Source organism: Zonotrichia albicollis, chromosome 4, assembly GCF_047830755.1.
Source record: "Zonotrichia albicollis isolate bZonAlb1 chromosome 4, bZonAlb1.hap1, whole genome shotgun sequence".
Lineage (NCBI taxonomy): Eukaryota > Metazoa > Chordata > Aves > Passeriformes > Passerellidae > Zonotrichia > Zonotrichia albicollis.
Genome location: NC_133822.1, coordinates 37,515,602 through 37,528,260, shown reverse-complemented (window position 1 = coordinate 37,528,260; position 12,659 = coordinate 37,515,602). Strand labels below are relative to the sequence as shown.

The following is a 12,659-nucleotide window of genomic DNA, read 5'->3' as shown; positions in this document are numbered from 1 at the left end:
CCTCCTCTCGTCCCATATTACCCTTATTTGCTTGTTTTTCTTCACCCTTCCCTTTGCTTGTTTTTCTTCACCCTTCCCACAAACTAGAGTTCCTGGATACTTTTTTCATCCCCTGCCATTCTTTCCACCTCCATGATTCCTGCAATTCCTTCACCTTCTGCTAGGACTCCAGTCCACTGTCTGTGCAAGGCTCCCAGCCCTGTACTCTATTTGACCTTCCTGCCCTTTGAGCCCTGAGGCAAAGTGCAAGTTCCAGAACTGGGTGTTTTTGGTGTTCTGGTTGCTGTGGAGTGCAAGGAAACAGGCTAGAAAACTGGGTCAGAGCAACAGCAAGGTATCTCTGGCAACTCCTCCGGGCCAGTATGAAAGTGCTTCCCTTATTGATCACACAGCAGTGTCTGTAGTGAGGTGGAAGCTGCTGTCTTTGTCCAGCATGGGCATACTGCTACCAAAGGGCATGCAGATTGCACCCTGGGAACTGTCCTTACACTATAGATGCAGAAAGTTTCCTCCTGTCGTTACTTGATGTTTCTTCTCTCTTTGAGGAGCTCCTTGTGGAGGTTAATGGTTAGCAGGATCTGGGAAATCACATACCTGGGGAATTAAGCAACTGGGAATAGAGGAATTAAGCAACTTGGAATAGAGGAATGTTCGCAGAGAAATAAATAGGATATGAATGCTCACTTCTCTTTCTTTTCCATTGGCAGCATATAAGACATTTAAATCTTCTAAAAACTTTCTTGCATTTGCCTGGTTTGGGAACAGTATTTCTTTAACCTGGAAAGACATGAAGGAGGGGAATTATCATTTTTTTTATTTTTTTAAAAGCAACCTATTTGCTAACTTTGAAGTGTGATGGGAAAGGAATTGCCCTTTCTTGCCTGGCAGGGCATTGGCTATCTTGTGCCTCTGGGAAATCCTCCATCTCAAAAGGAGTCTGAGAGGTTTAGAAAGGAGACAGAATTCAGCAAACCCACCTGCCATTCACTAATACATATTCAGTCTTTACGTACGTGGGGCAGCTTCAAAGATCTTACACAGTAGTGCATTGCCAAAGTTTCAGAGTTTATAGGCACCTGTGTTGTGGTAGCATCCGTATGTATTTTTGCTTTGTTTTTGCTACATTCATATCAATTTGGCAGCATTTCTTCCTTTTGAGCAGAGTGCTGTCTGTGACTCCTGCCACAGTGCTTAGCTCCAGATCCCTGCTTTCTGCACACGTGGGTGTGATGGAAACATGCAAACTGGGAGCTGTCACAGCTTTCAGTGCTGGCTTGCTGGAGGAGGCACTTACTTTGATAGCCAGGGAAGCACTTCTTTTATGTGTTATGGTTATGTGTTATGGTTAGAAAATATACATGCCAGTTCTGGGCTCCATATGCTGCCTTATTTCTCTGACTCCAGCCGTTTCAGGATGGGAATGCACCATACAAGCACAAGTCACTGAGAGCTGAGTAAATTTACAAGATGTTCTTGTTCTTTCTCTGCTCCAGGAAACCTGTTTGTGGCCTGCCAAGCTGTAAGTACTCTCCTTAGTTTGGCGGAATCTGCTGAAGTACTCCATTTGTTACCTGTGGAGCGTGTCAAGAGCTTGGTGACGTAAGTAAACTCTGCCTGTTCTGTGGTGCTTCATGGTTTTCCTTGGTAGGGCAAAAATTTGCCTTTGCCTTTATATAAGAGCTGGTTAAATGCTTCTTTGTGTGCTGTCCATTCTGTTATGCTGGTGCATTGCTGGTGCATTGCTTCAGTATTGTGGTTATGTAATGGAGCAAAGTTGTAGGCTCTTTTTTTGGAGAGCCAGGTAGATGTAGTTCCTGTTCAATGACATTTTCTCTGCAAACTGATGCTTTCTTAGCTGCAGGGTAGTGTGTCAAGTAAGTTGGTTCTAGTTTTATGTTGGAGTGCTACCCTGGTTCTAGTTTTGCTTTGGAATGCTGCACCTAGTAATTCTGTGTTATATTATAATGACGAAAGAGACAGGAACAGCACTTTCTGAGCTGTGTCAAAAGCCTGAGTTTGCTCCTGGTGTTGGGATTCCACCATGTCCTTACATACCCATGTTTGTGCTTGCTCCACAATGGGAGGAGATTTTGTATACTCCATTTTATTTATTTTCACTCTATTTAACTTATAATTAGCACAGAAAACTCTCTGGCTGGAGGGACAGAGAGAGAGCTGAATGCTCTCTCTAGCATCTCCAAGTCTTTAGTGGCTTGAGCTTCAAAACATCCTGATCATTTAGAAAGTTATGGTGCTCATGTCTGAGGCATGATGGAAATAAAACAACTTGCCCAGATCAGACAGGAATTATTGGCAATGAGCTTTAGCCTAATGCTTTCCTGTCAGCCCTGTGCAGGGAATGTGAAACCTACTTGGAGCAAGGGATGTAAGGTAGCAGAAGGAGGTTTCTCTGTGAGCAGACAGGATTCCTGGGGTCTCACCTAAACCTAGATTATTTCTCTTCTGTTGAAGTTGATCACTGACTGAGCACCTGGGCAGTATCAGAAGCTCTGGTGTGACCTATGCAGGTTTATTTTCTGCAGCTGTGTGTCCAGCATGCAAACCTCAGTTTGACAAGTCTTATTGACACAAAGGAGGGATCTCATGCCTCTTGGGCTGTCATGGGTTTTGCAGCTACAAGTCATTGTGCTGGTGAAGTCTAATTTCAGTGGCCTGCTGGTGCAAGCAGAGTCTGAAATCATGGAATTTTCCCTTAATGTTGTAGTTATCACTACTGCCTTGTTTTTTAATACCAGTATTGTTGCAGTGCTTTCTGTATGCTAATAAAATCATCTGTTGTTTTAGCACTTTCCCTTCAGACCCCTCTGCATTGCTGTTGGCTGATCTCTATTACACGAGGCTGGCACTATGTGGCTGCCAGGAGCCCCTTTCCCAAAGGAACCTAATGGACTTGTTTGAGAAGTTGCATCCTAATATTTCCACTGGTGTTTCCAAGGTAATCTGCTGTTTTGAGCACGTGCAAAGTAATTTGTATTTTAACAATCAAACATAAGTAAACTTAGTTAAATGATAAAGTCTGGAAGGAGAAGCATGATGAGACTGTAAAGCCATTGCTTCCATAGTGTCTGCTTAGACCTGTGTCAATGGGGCATGAGTCAACAGAGGTTAACTGTTAGCCCTGTCAGCCTTGCCTCTTCCCTAGAGCTAAATCAGGGCAGCAGCATAATGCATTCACTTCTAATTGCTTTCTAGACTTCAGGAATTCATCTGTTTCTCAGCTCCAAGATGGACCCAGTGAAATCAGTGTGCTGTACTAGACATTAACCTCTCTGGAGGTGTGTATTTGTCAATTCATATTGCCTGACATATGTTTCTCCTTGGAATAGGTCCGGCTGTTGACGGTTCGAATTCTAAACCATTTTGATAATCCACCTTCTGCACAGATTGAGGTAGGGCTAAAGCTTTTCATTTAACATTTCAAAGCTATCTGTGTTTCATGTTTTGTGTGAAGTGTTGTTCACTTAGCAGAAACTAAATGTATCTGGTAAAGGTGGTCTTCTGCTTTTGTCCTTTCACATTCCAGTCTTATTTCTTTGTCCCCCACCTCCTGGTGTTTTCAGATGTGTGCCTAAATGGTGAAAACCAGAGCAAGTCCTTTGACTTTGTTCTTTTGTCCAGAATGGCCGTGAGTCTGTATAGTTTTTTTGAAGTACTTTTCAATGAGATAAAGGTACTCTAACAGAATTCATGTCACTTGTTTGTTCAGGGTGATGGCACAGGGGAATTCCAGCCATTATTTGCCATATTGCTCCAAGCAGAACTTGTGCCAGCAACAGTGAATGATTACAGAGAAAAACTTCTCCATTTGAGGAAACTAAGATGTGACATAGTGCAGCCTGCAATACCAAGTGGATCTTTACAGGAGGTAAGGATTTATTGTCAAAAAGCAGTTGTCACATTCCTTTGTTCCAAGAGAATGTTCTTATTTCATCACATGGATTGCAGAGTTTTTAATGAGAGTGTATCAAAAAAGTCAATTAACTCTCAGATTAGATTTTAGAAAACTTACTTGTTAGTAGGGTTCACAGATCCCATTGTCCTGCTCAGGAGTACTGTGTTTAGTAATACAACAGTGGTATCCAGTTAAATGGCCCACAGTCAGATTAATCTGGACTTGATGTCATGGAAAGGAAGGCAAGTGATTCCAGGGAGAAACGAGATGTGAGCAAATTTAAACTCATGACCTTGCCATGTCCTCAATGTGGTTGAACATTGGTAGGGCTCTCACTGGCTGTTGGTGACCTCACTTCTGGATCTTGCTTCAGCAGGAAATTTTTTATGCCTGTAATTGTTGAATGTCCTCTGCTGCTGAGCTAAAGAGGGCCTCACATCCATGAGGAAGGATTGTAGGTCACTCCTCCATGTAGCTCAGTGAGGAGCCAGCCTAGAGATCATGCCATTAGGCCTAGTGCAGTGAATACTCCTCTGGGCAATCTTTTATCTGTCTGAGGTCCCCCATTTTGCTGTGGCAGCACTGAAGTTGGTGAGAGAGACAGTCCAGATCATCTGCTGAACTGTTTTTTCCATATTCATGTTATTTATAGTTATAAGGTCTCAGTGTAGCTTACAGTAAATGGGTTCTGGATTTCCACATGCAGCTATGAGGAAGGAAATGGGTTCTAGATATTCCACATGAAGAAATTATTATGTATGTGACATCCTTCATCTCTTGTAGCACTCCTGAAAACTTCTTAGACCAAAGTTTCCTCTTTGAGAGAAAGAAAGGTTAGAGGAGCTTGGTTGGTCTTTAACTGGTGTTTTTTGCATCTCACAAGATGGTGTTGTGTGTCATTCTAGGTGCCTCTTCGGTATTTACTAGGAATGCTTTATATTAACTTCAGCCCTCTCTGGGATCCTGTAATTGAACTTATAACGTGAGTATATGCAGTTGGATGCTGTAATCTGTGGTTGTGTCACATTCCTTTCATTCTTCTGTGAACTGAAGCTGAGGTAAAAAATGTCCAGTTTGGAGAGATTTGTACATGAGAACCTTCATGTGAGATCTTCTGAAATTAATTTGATCTCTCAAATTTCAGCCTGTGTAGACTCTTCAGTTTACTTCCTGATTTTTTATACTTCAAAGCGAACTTGCAACAAATACAGTCAAATAGCATCAGAGTTTCAACAGGAGTTTTTAGTCAGAGGTAGCAGGATTTGATTTATGTTTCACAAATGCTTAAAGGAACAAGAAGTCTCTCTGTTTCCTCATCTGCTAACTTTTCTGTCCTTACTGGAAAACCTCTAAATTGTACTAAAGAGTAGGGAAGTCTTAGCATGGTGAAAAAATAAGTGACTTCTTTCAGCATGACTTCATCTTCTTTTTTCCTCCCTTTATTGTATGATTAAAAAGGATGGGATTTTCCTCTTCAAACCAGTGAATTAATTAAAGAAAAAAATTAAACCAGCTCTTCAAAAGATATGTCCGTGTTAATTCTTCCTTTGATTCTATATGATTTGCTGTACAGAAGTCAGTAGAAAGCTTGAGAATATTTTTACTCAATTTGAGTTCATTTGAAGTCATGGGATACAACCAGATTATTTTAATAACAGCTGACATTTGGGATCCATGAGAAAAGGCAAGGAGGTGCTACAGCTGCATTGTGCAGATGTCCTGTCTCTGGACAGCCACATTAAAGCGGTGATCAAAGCCTTTGATTGTGATGGTTGATAACTAGCTGAGTGACGCTTGCCTTTTCTTATCTTCCTTCTGATTTCATGCTGTATTCTGTTTTGTTAGTTCTCATGCAAAGGAAATGGAGAATAAACAGTTCTGGAAGGTCCTGTATGAACATTTGGAGAGGGCTGCTAGCTATGCTGGTAAGTCACCTATCCTAAGCATGGTTATCGTAGCAACCCAGCTAAATGGTGAATTATGTTCCTGCTTTTCAAGTTCCCCAAATTTATGTAGGATGGAGGAATTGAGAACCAGTACTGCTCTCGTGTCCAGGACAGGAGTGGAGAGGCTTGTGAGGAAGCTGTGTCTCCTTCCTAAACACCAAGCAGTAGCTGGAAAAGGCCACCTGCATTACAGGAGGGAGTGGCAGGTTGTTGGAAACCCTGCAGCAGTTTCATCTTTGCTTAAGGCTGGCACTGCTCAGACTGGTCAGGAGCAGTGACAAAGCCTGTGTAATGGTGCAGACCATCTTCCTGCTCCGTGGAATTTCTGCACATAGTCCTTGTGTGTGCTCTTGAGGTTTACCTATGGGCATATGCAATCTAATATTTCAATAGAGTGTGTGCAGCCATTTGTGAACTTCCCTGTTACTCAGGGGAACTGAGCCCAGTAGAGAAGTGCCAGGGTTGCAAGGCATCCTAGAACGCTTTCTAAGCAATGTGTGTCTTTCAGGTCAGTGGTAAATACAGTTGTGTCTGAACAGGTGCATGTCACCAAATGTATTACTTTTGTGATGGGGGATAGATTCCTTGCTATTGGTGATGAAGTAACCTGAAAAGATTTTCTTATCTCTTCCATAGAAATGGAGCTGCAAGATGAATTAGATGAACAGGAGGAGAGCATTGCTGAAACAGAAAGTGAGAAGATGCCAGAAGGAGAGGTGGGGACTGTCTTTCTGGAGCAGCTGAGGAGTAGAACAGATTGCAGTGAACGGCTGGACCACACAAATTACAGGTTCCTACTTTGGAAAGCACTGGATAAGTTTCCAGACAGAGTGGAGCCACGGTCGAGGGAACTTTCTCCACTTCTTTTGAGATTCATTCGGTAAGGAAGATTTATTTTTCAATTGAGTGGACACATTGCTTTCAATGTATTGCTGAGCTTTAAGATTGGCTATCCCATTACAGACTTTATTTCTTGAATGCATGGCTGATGACATGTCTGTTTCCAGTAGACATACCTTTTAATTGGAATGTGGATTATTCTGTTAGAAATAAAGCAGGCTGAAATTAAACTTACAGTAGTAGGTCTCTGCTGCTCATTCATTGACTTGACATTGTCACTCTCGTTACTCAGTTACAGAATGATTTCAGTGGAAATGAAGTTCCTCTTTAATGAAAACACACTTTAGTTTGGAATCACAGAATACCAAAGTGTTTTCCCCCAGGATGGGGAAAATACTGATTTTGTTAGAGGCTGATTCAAATTCCTGCCCCTGGAGGGAAAGCAATGGTGTGCTTGCATATGTGTGCACGTATCAGACAGTATGATGGACATAATAAGATGTTACAATAAGAATGGTGAGGTTTTTAGTTGATGTTGTTGCCCTGAAACCTTGAGAAACGTTATGCTTCTAATTCCTTCCTTCTTTTTTTTAAACACAGAAATGAGTACTACCCAGCAGATTCCTTAGTGGCTCCATCTCAGGATCTCAGAAGGAAAATTAGTGGTACCATAGCAGCAAAACAAATACCCACTGAAGAGGTGAATGATGTTGCTATGGAGGAGGGGGAGGAGGAGGAAGAAGAAGAAAAGGAAGAAGGGGAACCAATTAGTATAGGAGTACCAAAAAAGAAAACAAGAAGAGCTGCTGCTAAGTAAGTATTTTTAGTTTTCCGTTTTGCTCTCATGGAAAGGCAGATTCCGCAGCTCACATTGAGATACAAGCTGTGGTTTTGCATATATTATTTTTTCTTCTTTTGCTTGTGCTTCATCATTTCTCAGTGGATTACAAGTCAGAAATTCTGCCTGTACAGTACTGAAAATCCAAACACGTTGCCCAGGTTTTATCATTATCTCATTACCTGTCTGTGGTGTGTTTTACTTAAGCAAAAAATGTGTAGTATTCTGAAGTTTCCAGACACTCTTGTACCTGATTTCCCTGGCTTCTCTGTGCATGTCTGTTAGTCTTTGAAAACTGTGGACGTTGCCAAACACTTCAAAAAATTAGATTATTTGTTTAGGTATAGAATATTTGGATTCTGGTATAGAATATTGAGATATTTAGGTATAGAATATTGGGATATTTAGGTATAGAATATTGGGATTCAGCCATTTCCTACCCATTATAAATCTTGTCTTCTTAGGGACCAAGGTTTTTATTTGGTAGACTGAAGCTGCATGTTGCTGAGTGTCATTGTTGCAGTGCTGAATGCCTGAGAAAGTTGCTCATTGTATGAATTCTCCCCAGTGATGACCTCTGTCAAATATCCCTTACAAACACAGCACAAAGATTTATATTCTTACACTTCTTCTGCAAAGGATGGCCCTTGTAATGACAGAGAACTTCAAAATGTCACCTTATATGTTGGAACAAGACAAGTATACAAGTATTTGATATGTGACCTAAAGTGCCATTTCATCCCAGGTGTCCTGTGGGTGTTTCATTTTTTTCCCAGATTCTGGCTTGTATCTGCAAGTTATCAGCAATTAAAATACAGTGACAGTCCAAGATATTTTGTTGTTTTCCCAGCCTCCATCTCAGAACATCCTGCAGTGAAGTGGAAACATTAGCACCCGGTAGCTGTAACAAAGGCATGAAAGATTTACCGGGGGTGTGTTAATGAGTTGTGGAGTGACCTCCCTTCCCGGGTCAGGCCAGTGCCAGGGAGGACTCCCTTGTGGGGCTGCACTCTTTGTCCTGGGAAGCACCGCTGAAGCAGGGAGCACCTGCCCCAGACTCCCTCTGGGATTCTTGGAAGGCATCCTACTCATCCCTTGTCTGTGCCCAGCCATGGAAGAGGGTGGCCCAGCTCAAGTGTCTGGAGGATTCAGTGCAAATTAGCAGCTGAATGAGGACAGCTTCTACCAGTTCCACAGCACACATGGTAGAGGAGATCTCACTTATCCTGGTCTTCTCTGTCCCTTTCCATGAGGAGGACGTGGGGCAGATGTGAGGTGACCGTGCCAGTGCTAGAGGAACTGACTCCCATCTGTCCCTGCAGTGTTAAGTCCAGCACAGTCTGTGGCTGGATGCAGCCCATCACATTGGTAGGAGCAACACGGGCACCAGTTATGGACAAGTGAATAAACAAAGAGATAAATACAGAGTTTTGGTGTTGTAGGCTGGGTTGGCAGAGAGAAGTAAGCTGCATCCTGACTGTGCCCCTTTCTCATGAAAAATCTGAGCCTACCCAGTGCTGCTGAAGTAAAGGCATTTTCTGTGCAGTGAAGTGACAGCTGGAAGGAGCTGCTTAGGGAGCAGGACACTTCTTGAGATATCTGAAATAGTGCTGAAGACTTGGGATCCTCTTGTGTTTCGTTTTCTTTCTTGTTAATGAATTTTAACTTAAGTTCCCTGTCCATTTGTCTCCTGGATATTTTTAAAAAAATCATTGCTTTGTTTTGCAGGCAACTAATAGCCCACTTACAAGTTTTCTCAAAATTCTCAAATCCTCGTGCGTTGTTTTTGGAGCAGAAGTTGAATGCCTTGTATACCCAGGTGAGGCTATCTGCTTACTTTTAGAAATACTACTAATAAGTCAACTCTTTCTTATTTGAGTGCCATGTCTAATACCGAGGAAAGCTGTCATTTTTTGATCTCAGCTGTGATAGCTGATAAAGCAACTGTCCTTGGGAGGACTTTCTAACAGGCTTCACTTGAAATGAGCCCCTTAGGCAAGGACCTGCTTAAGATGCCTGGCTTAGTTTGCCAGGCACTGGCAAACAGATCTGACAGCTGACAAGTAGTAGTCTTTGGCAAGGTGGAAGAGTGGCTGCAGAGTATATCTGTTTCACTTACACTTCATGCAGGATGTGGGGAAGGATTTAGAATCCAAAATTTGGGGAAGATCTAAGGAGATCTGTCTTTGTCTATAGTTTTTTGTATACTAAGAGTATGGCCAGTATGTACAAGAAATTATCAAGCATCAAAAAAGGAATTTCTTCTTGAAGAATATTCAATTTGCTTGATTCTAGGGATTTCCCTGAAAGAATTGTCAAAAGTATGACTTCAAAGAGGGATTCTAATTCTTTATTTTACAATCCTTAAAATGGTTTTGTTTTTTAATTTTTTTAATTTTCCAGGGTTGTGTTGATTCCCAGTTTGTGGATTTGTTCAGGTCATTGGGGTTTGCTCGCATTGTTCCTAGTTTGTTTTCTGAGGCTGTGGGTGTTGAAAGCTCCATTCCTTAGTCCCTGAATTTGACAATCTCTAGTAGACATCCACTCTGTTTCAGTCTATCTCGAAGTATTGCTTAGAAAACCAGTTGATCGATGTGTTTGCTTGGCTGTGTTCTTAGCAAAATATTGGGCAGTCATGTAAAGGTCAAATCACTGTGGGAAGACCAGCCTGGCACAAGAAGATTATTTCATCACTTACTGTTTGCATTTCTGTGTCTTAGTACATGCATTGTCACAGCTGGTGTGTCCATCTGGCGTAGGGACGTCATGGCAAAGTGACCTCTGATGACACTTGCTGTGCTATTTAGTAAGAGACTGAAGAACTGATAAAGATGCTGCCTGGGGAAATGATCTGTATTTCTCAACCTCTTTTCCCTGTCCTAATGAATCTCAGAATCACAGAATATGCTGAGTTGGAACAGATCCATCAGGATCATTGAGTCCAGTTCCTGGCCCTGCACAGGACGCCCCAAGAATCAACCATGTGCCTGAGTGCATTGTGCAAACAATTCTTTAACTCAGGTAGTCTTGGTGCTGTGACCACCCCTTGGTGTTGTTTAGTGCCTAGGTTATGAAGAGTCATCTTCAAGAGAGGGCAGATCTCACTGAGACTTTACATACCAAGTCGTCCAAGTAGTTTGTGTCTGTCACAGGAAAGAAATACAGATATCTTGGAATGGTTTGGGTAGTCTGCTTTTTAATCCACTCTTCTTAGATACACAGCTGATAACTGGTTTTGATGATAAATGCAAACTCATAGTGGTCCAAAAGACAGCTATAAAAAACCATAGTATTATAACTATCCTATGTAGGTAGGAAGGAAAAGTATATATGAACTTCAGCAGCCAGGCCCCTTTTTATGAGTGGAAGTTGTGCATGTACACCTTGGCTTTTTAATGGCAACACATACATTCTGCTTCCATTTGAATAAGCTAGTCCAAAACCTGCTTGGGCCTGTAGCCTTTGGGTTGTTTCACTATTTTCAGTAAACATTTCTGCCTCCTAGATAGGGACTCATTTTCTTTCTTTTGTTATTTGCAGTTACTGTCTCATCAAGACCAGAATGTACAGAGAATAGCTCTTGACTGTATAATGACATACAAGCATCCTCATCTACTGCCATACAGGTAAAAGCTTTTATTTATTTATTCTTTTAGCATTGGTGAATTAGCCTGCTATCATATCAGAAGCCTGCTTTAGGATCAGTTTTATTTGGGGTCCTGTATTTGTTGAAGACATATATGTAAAGTTTCATTTAGTCAGCTGTATGTTTTGTATCTAAGAGAGGAAATCAGATCTTGGGGTTGATCAGTGTCTCTTTTTTGTTTAGAGAAAAATAGCAACACTTCCATTCTGTACCAGAATAGTGTCAGTAGTGTTAGTAGTTCCATCATTTTCAGAGATGTCTTTTGAACTGATGATTTATGACCACCCAAAGAAACTGACAGCATAACACTGTGTTCAGAGTTAAATAATTTCCTTGAAATACATCCAGGACTTACTTGTCTACATCATTAGCTTGAATTTACAGGCTTTTAAAATAATTTTATAGAAGAGTGAGAAAATAGTACTTTAATATTTTGTATACAGCAAGGATAGATAGGTAGGTAATTAGATATAGATGCATTTGTGTGTGTATCTATTGTGTGTGTCTATTTTTATAACCCTACCTGCTCTCAAATAATGTTTATTACTCTCAGGGAGAACTTGCAAAGGCTACTGGAGGACAAGAGCTTTAAAGAAGAGATAGTCCATTTCAGTATTTCTGAGGAGACCACGGTGGTAAAAACAGAGCACCGACCAGATCTCATCCCTGTTCTTATGAGGTGTGTTCTGAAGTGTGAGTTCAAAAGCTTCATGGCAGAGTACCATGAGCAGAGAGATGTAGTGCTGCTTCTCATTTTGAATAATTGAGATAAACCCATGCTTAATGCTACAGTTTGATGACTTAGTTTGTGATATTCTGTATGGTTTTCTTATTAACACATTTATATAATGTGTTATGCAAATGGTGTTTTCTTTAAAAACAGCATTTTGGCACATACTGTTTCTACTAAGGATTACAGAGAACTGTGAGGACATTTCAGTTCATTGAGTGTTGCCAGCTATTTGCAGTGATGTGAATTGTCCTGCAAGGTAACCAGTTTTATACCTGAAGTTTCCAGCAGAGCTTCCATTGTAGAAGCAGAAGTTGATCTTTCACTAGGATGTTTTTGGGCAATATGTAGTAGTTCAGTGGAGAACCTGAAGGGAGAACTTTCACTAGAGAATATTTTTAAACCGAGTTTCTCCTGCAGAGTAAGAGGCTGGAAAACAGATGGCTTGCTGAAAGCTAATGCAATCTCTTTCTGGTTCTTGAAGAATTCTCTATGGCAGAATGAGAAACAAAACCGGGAACAAAACACAGGGCAAGTCTTCAGCGAGCACTCGCATGTCGATCGTTCTGCGATTTCTGGCCGGCTCGCTGCCAGAAGAGATCCGGATGTTCTTGGATCTGCTCTTTGAAGCTGTGAAGCAATTCAGTAATGGTAGGTAGGCTGTAGAAGCTGGGTGTGGTATTTCCTGACTGTAGAGATGTGGGAGGATAAATAGGCTTAGTACTGTTATGTGCTTCAGTTTGTCT

The 12,659-nt window shown here is 41.4% G+C and overlaps 1 protein-coding gene across 1 annotated transcript in view; it reads left to right on the top strand.

The window, feature by feature from the left end:
* Nucleotides 1-12,659, top strand: part of UTP20 (UTP20 small subunit processome component) — a 63,043-nt gene that overhangs the window by 16,949 nt on the left and 33,435 nt on the right. The window contains exons 15-26 of the mRNA XM_005480724.4: nt 1,494-1,599; nt 2,806-2,956; nt 3,348-3,410; nt 3,728-3,886; nt 4,819-4,895; nt 5,759-5,838; nt 6,496-6,739; nt 7,300-7,512; nt 9,266-9,356; nt 11,078-11,163; nt 11,737-11,862; nt 12,398-12,564. Coding sequence (XP_005480781.2) covers nt 1,494-1,599; nt 2,806-2,956; nt 3,348-3,410; nt 3,728-3,886; nt 4,819-4,895; nt 5,759-5,838; nt 6,496-6,739; nt 7,300-7,512; nt 9,266-9,356; nt 11,078-11,163; nt 11,737-11,862; nt 12,398-12,564 — 1,563 coding nt within the window. The remainder of the gene's footprint in view (nt 1-1,493; nt 1,600-2,805; nt 2,957-3,347; nt 3,411-3,727; nt 3,887-4,818; nt 4,896-5,758; nt 5,839-6,495; nt 6,740-7,299; nt 7,513-9,265; nt 9,357-11,077; nt 11,164-11,736; nt 11,863-12,397; nt 12,565-12,659) is intronic.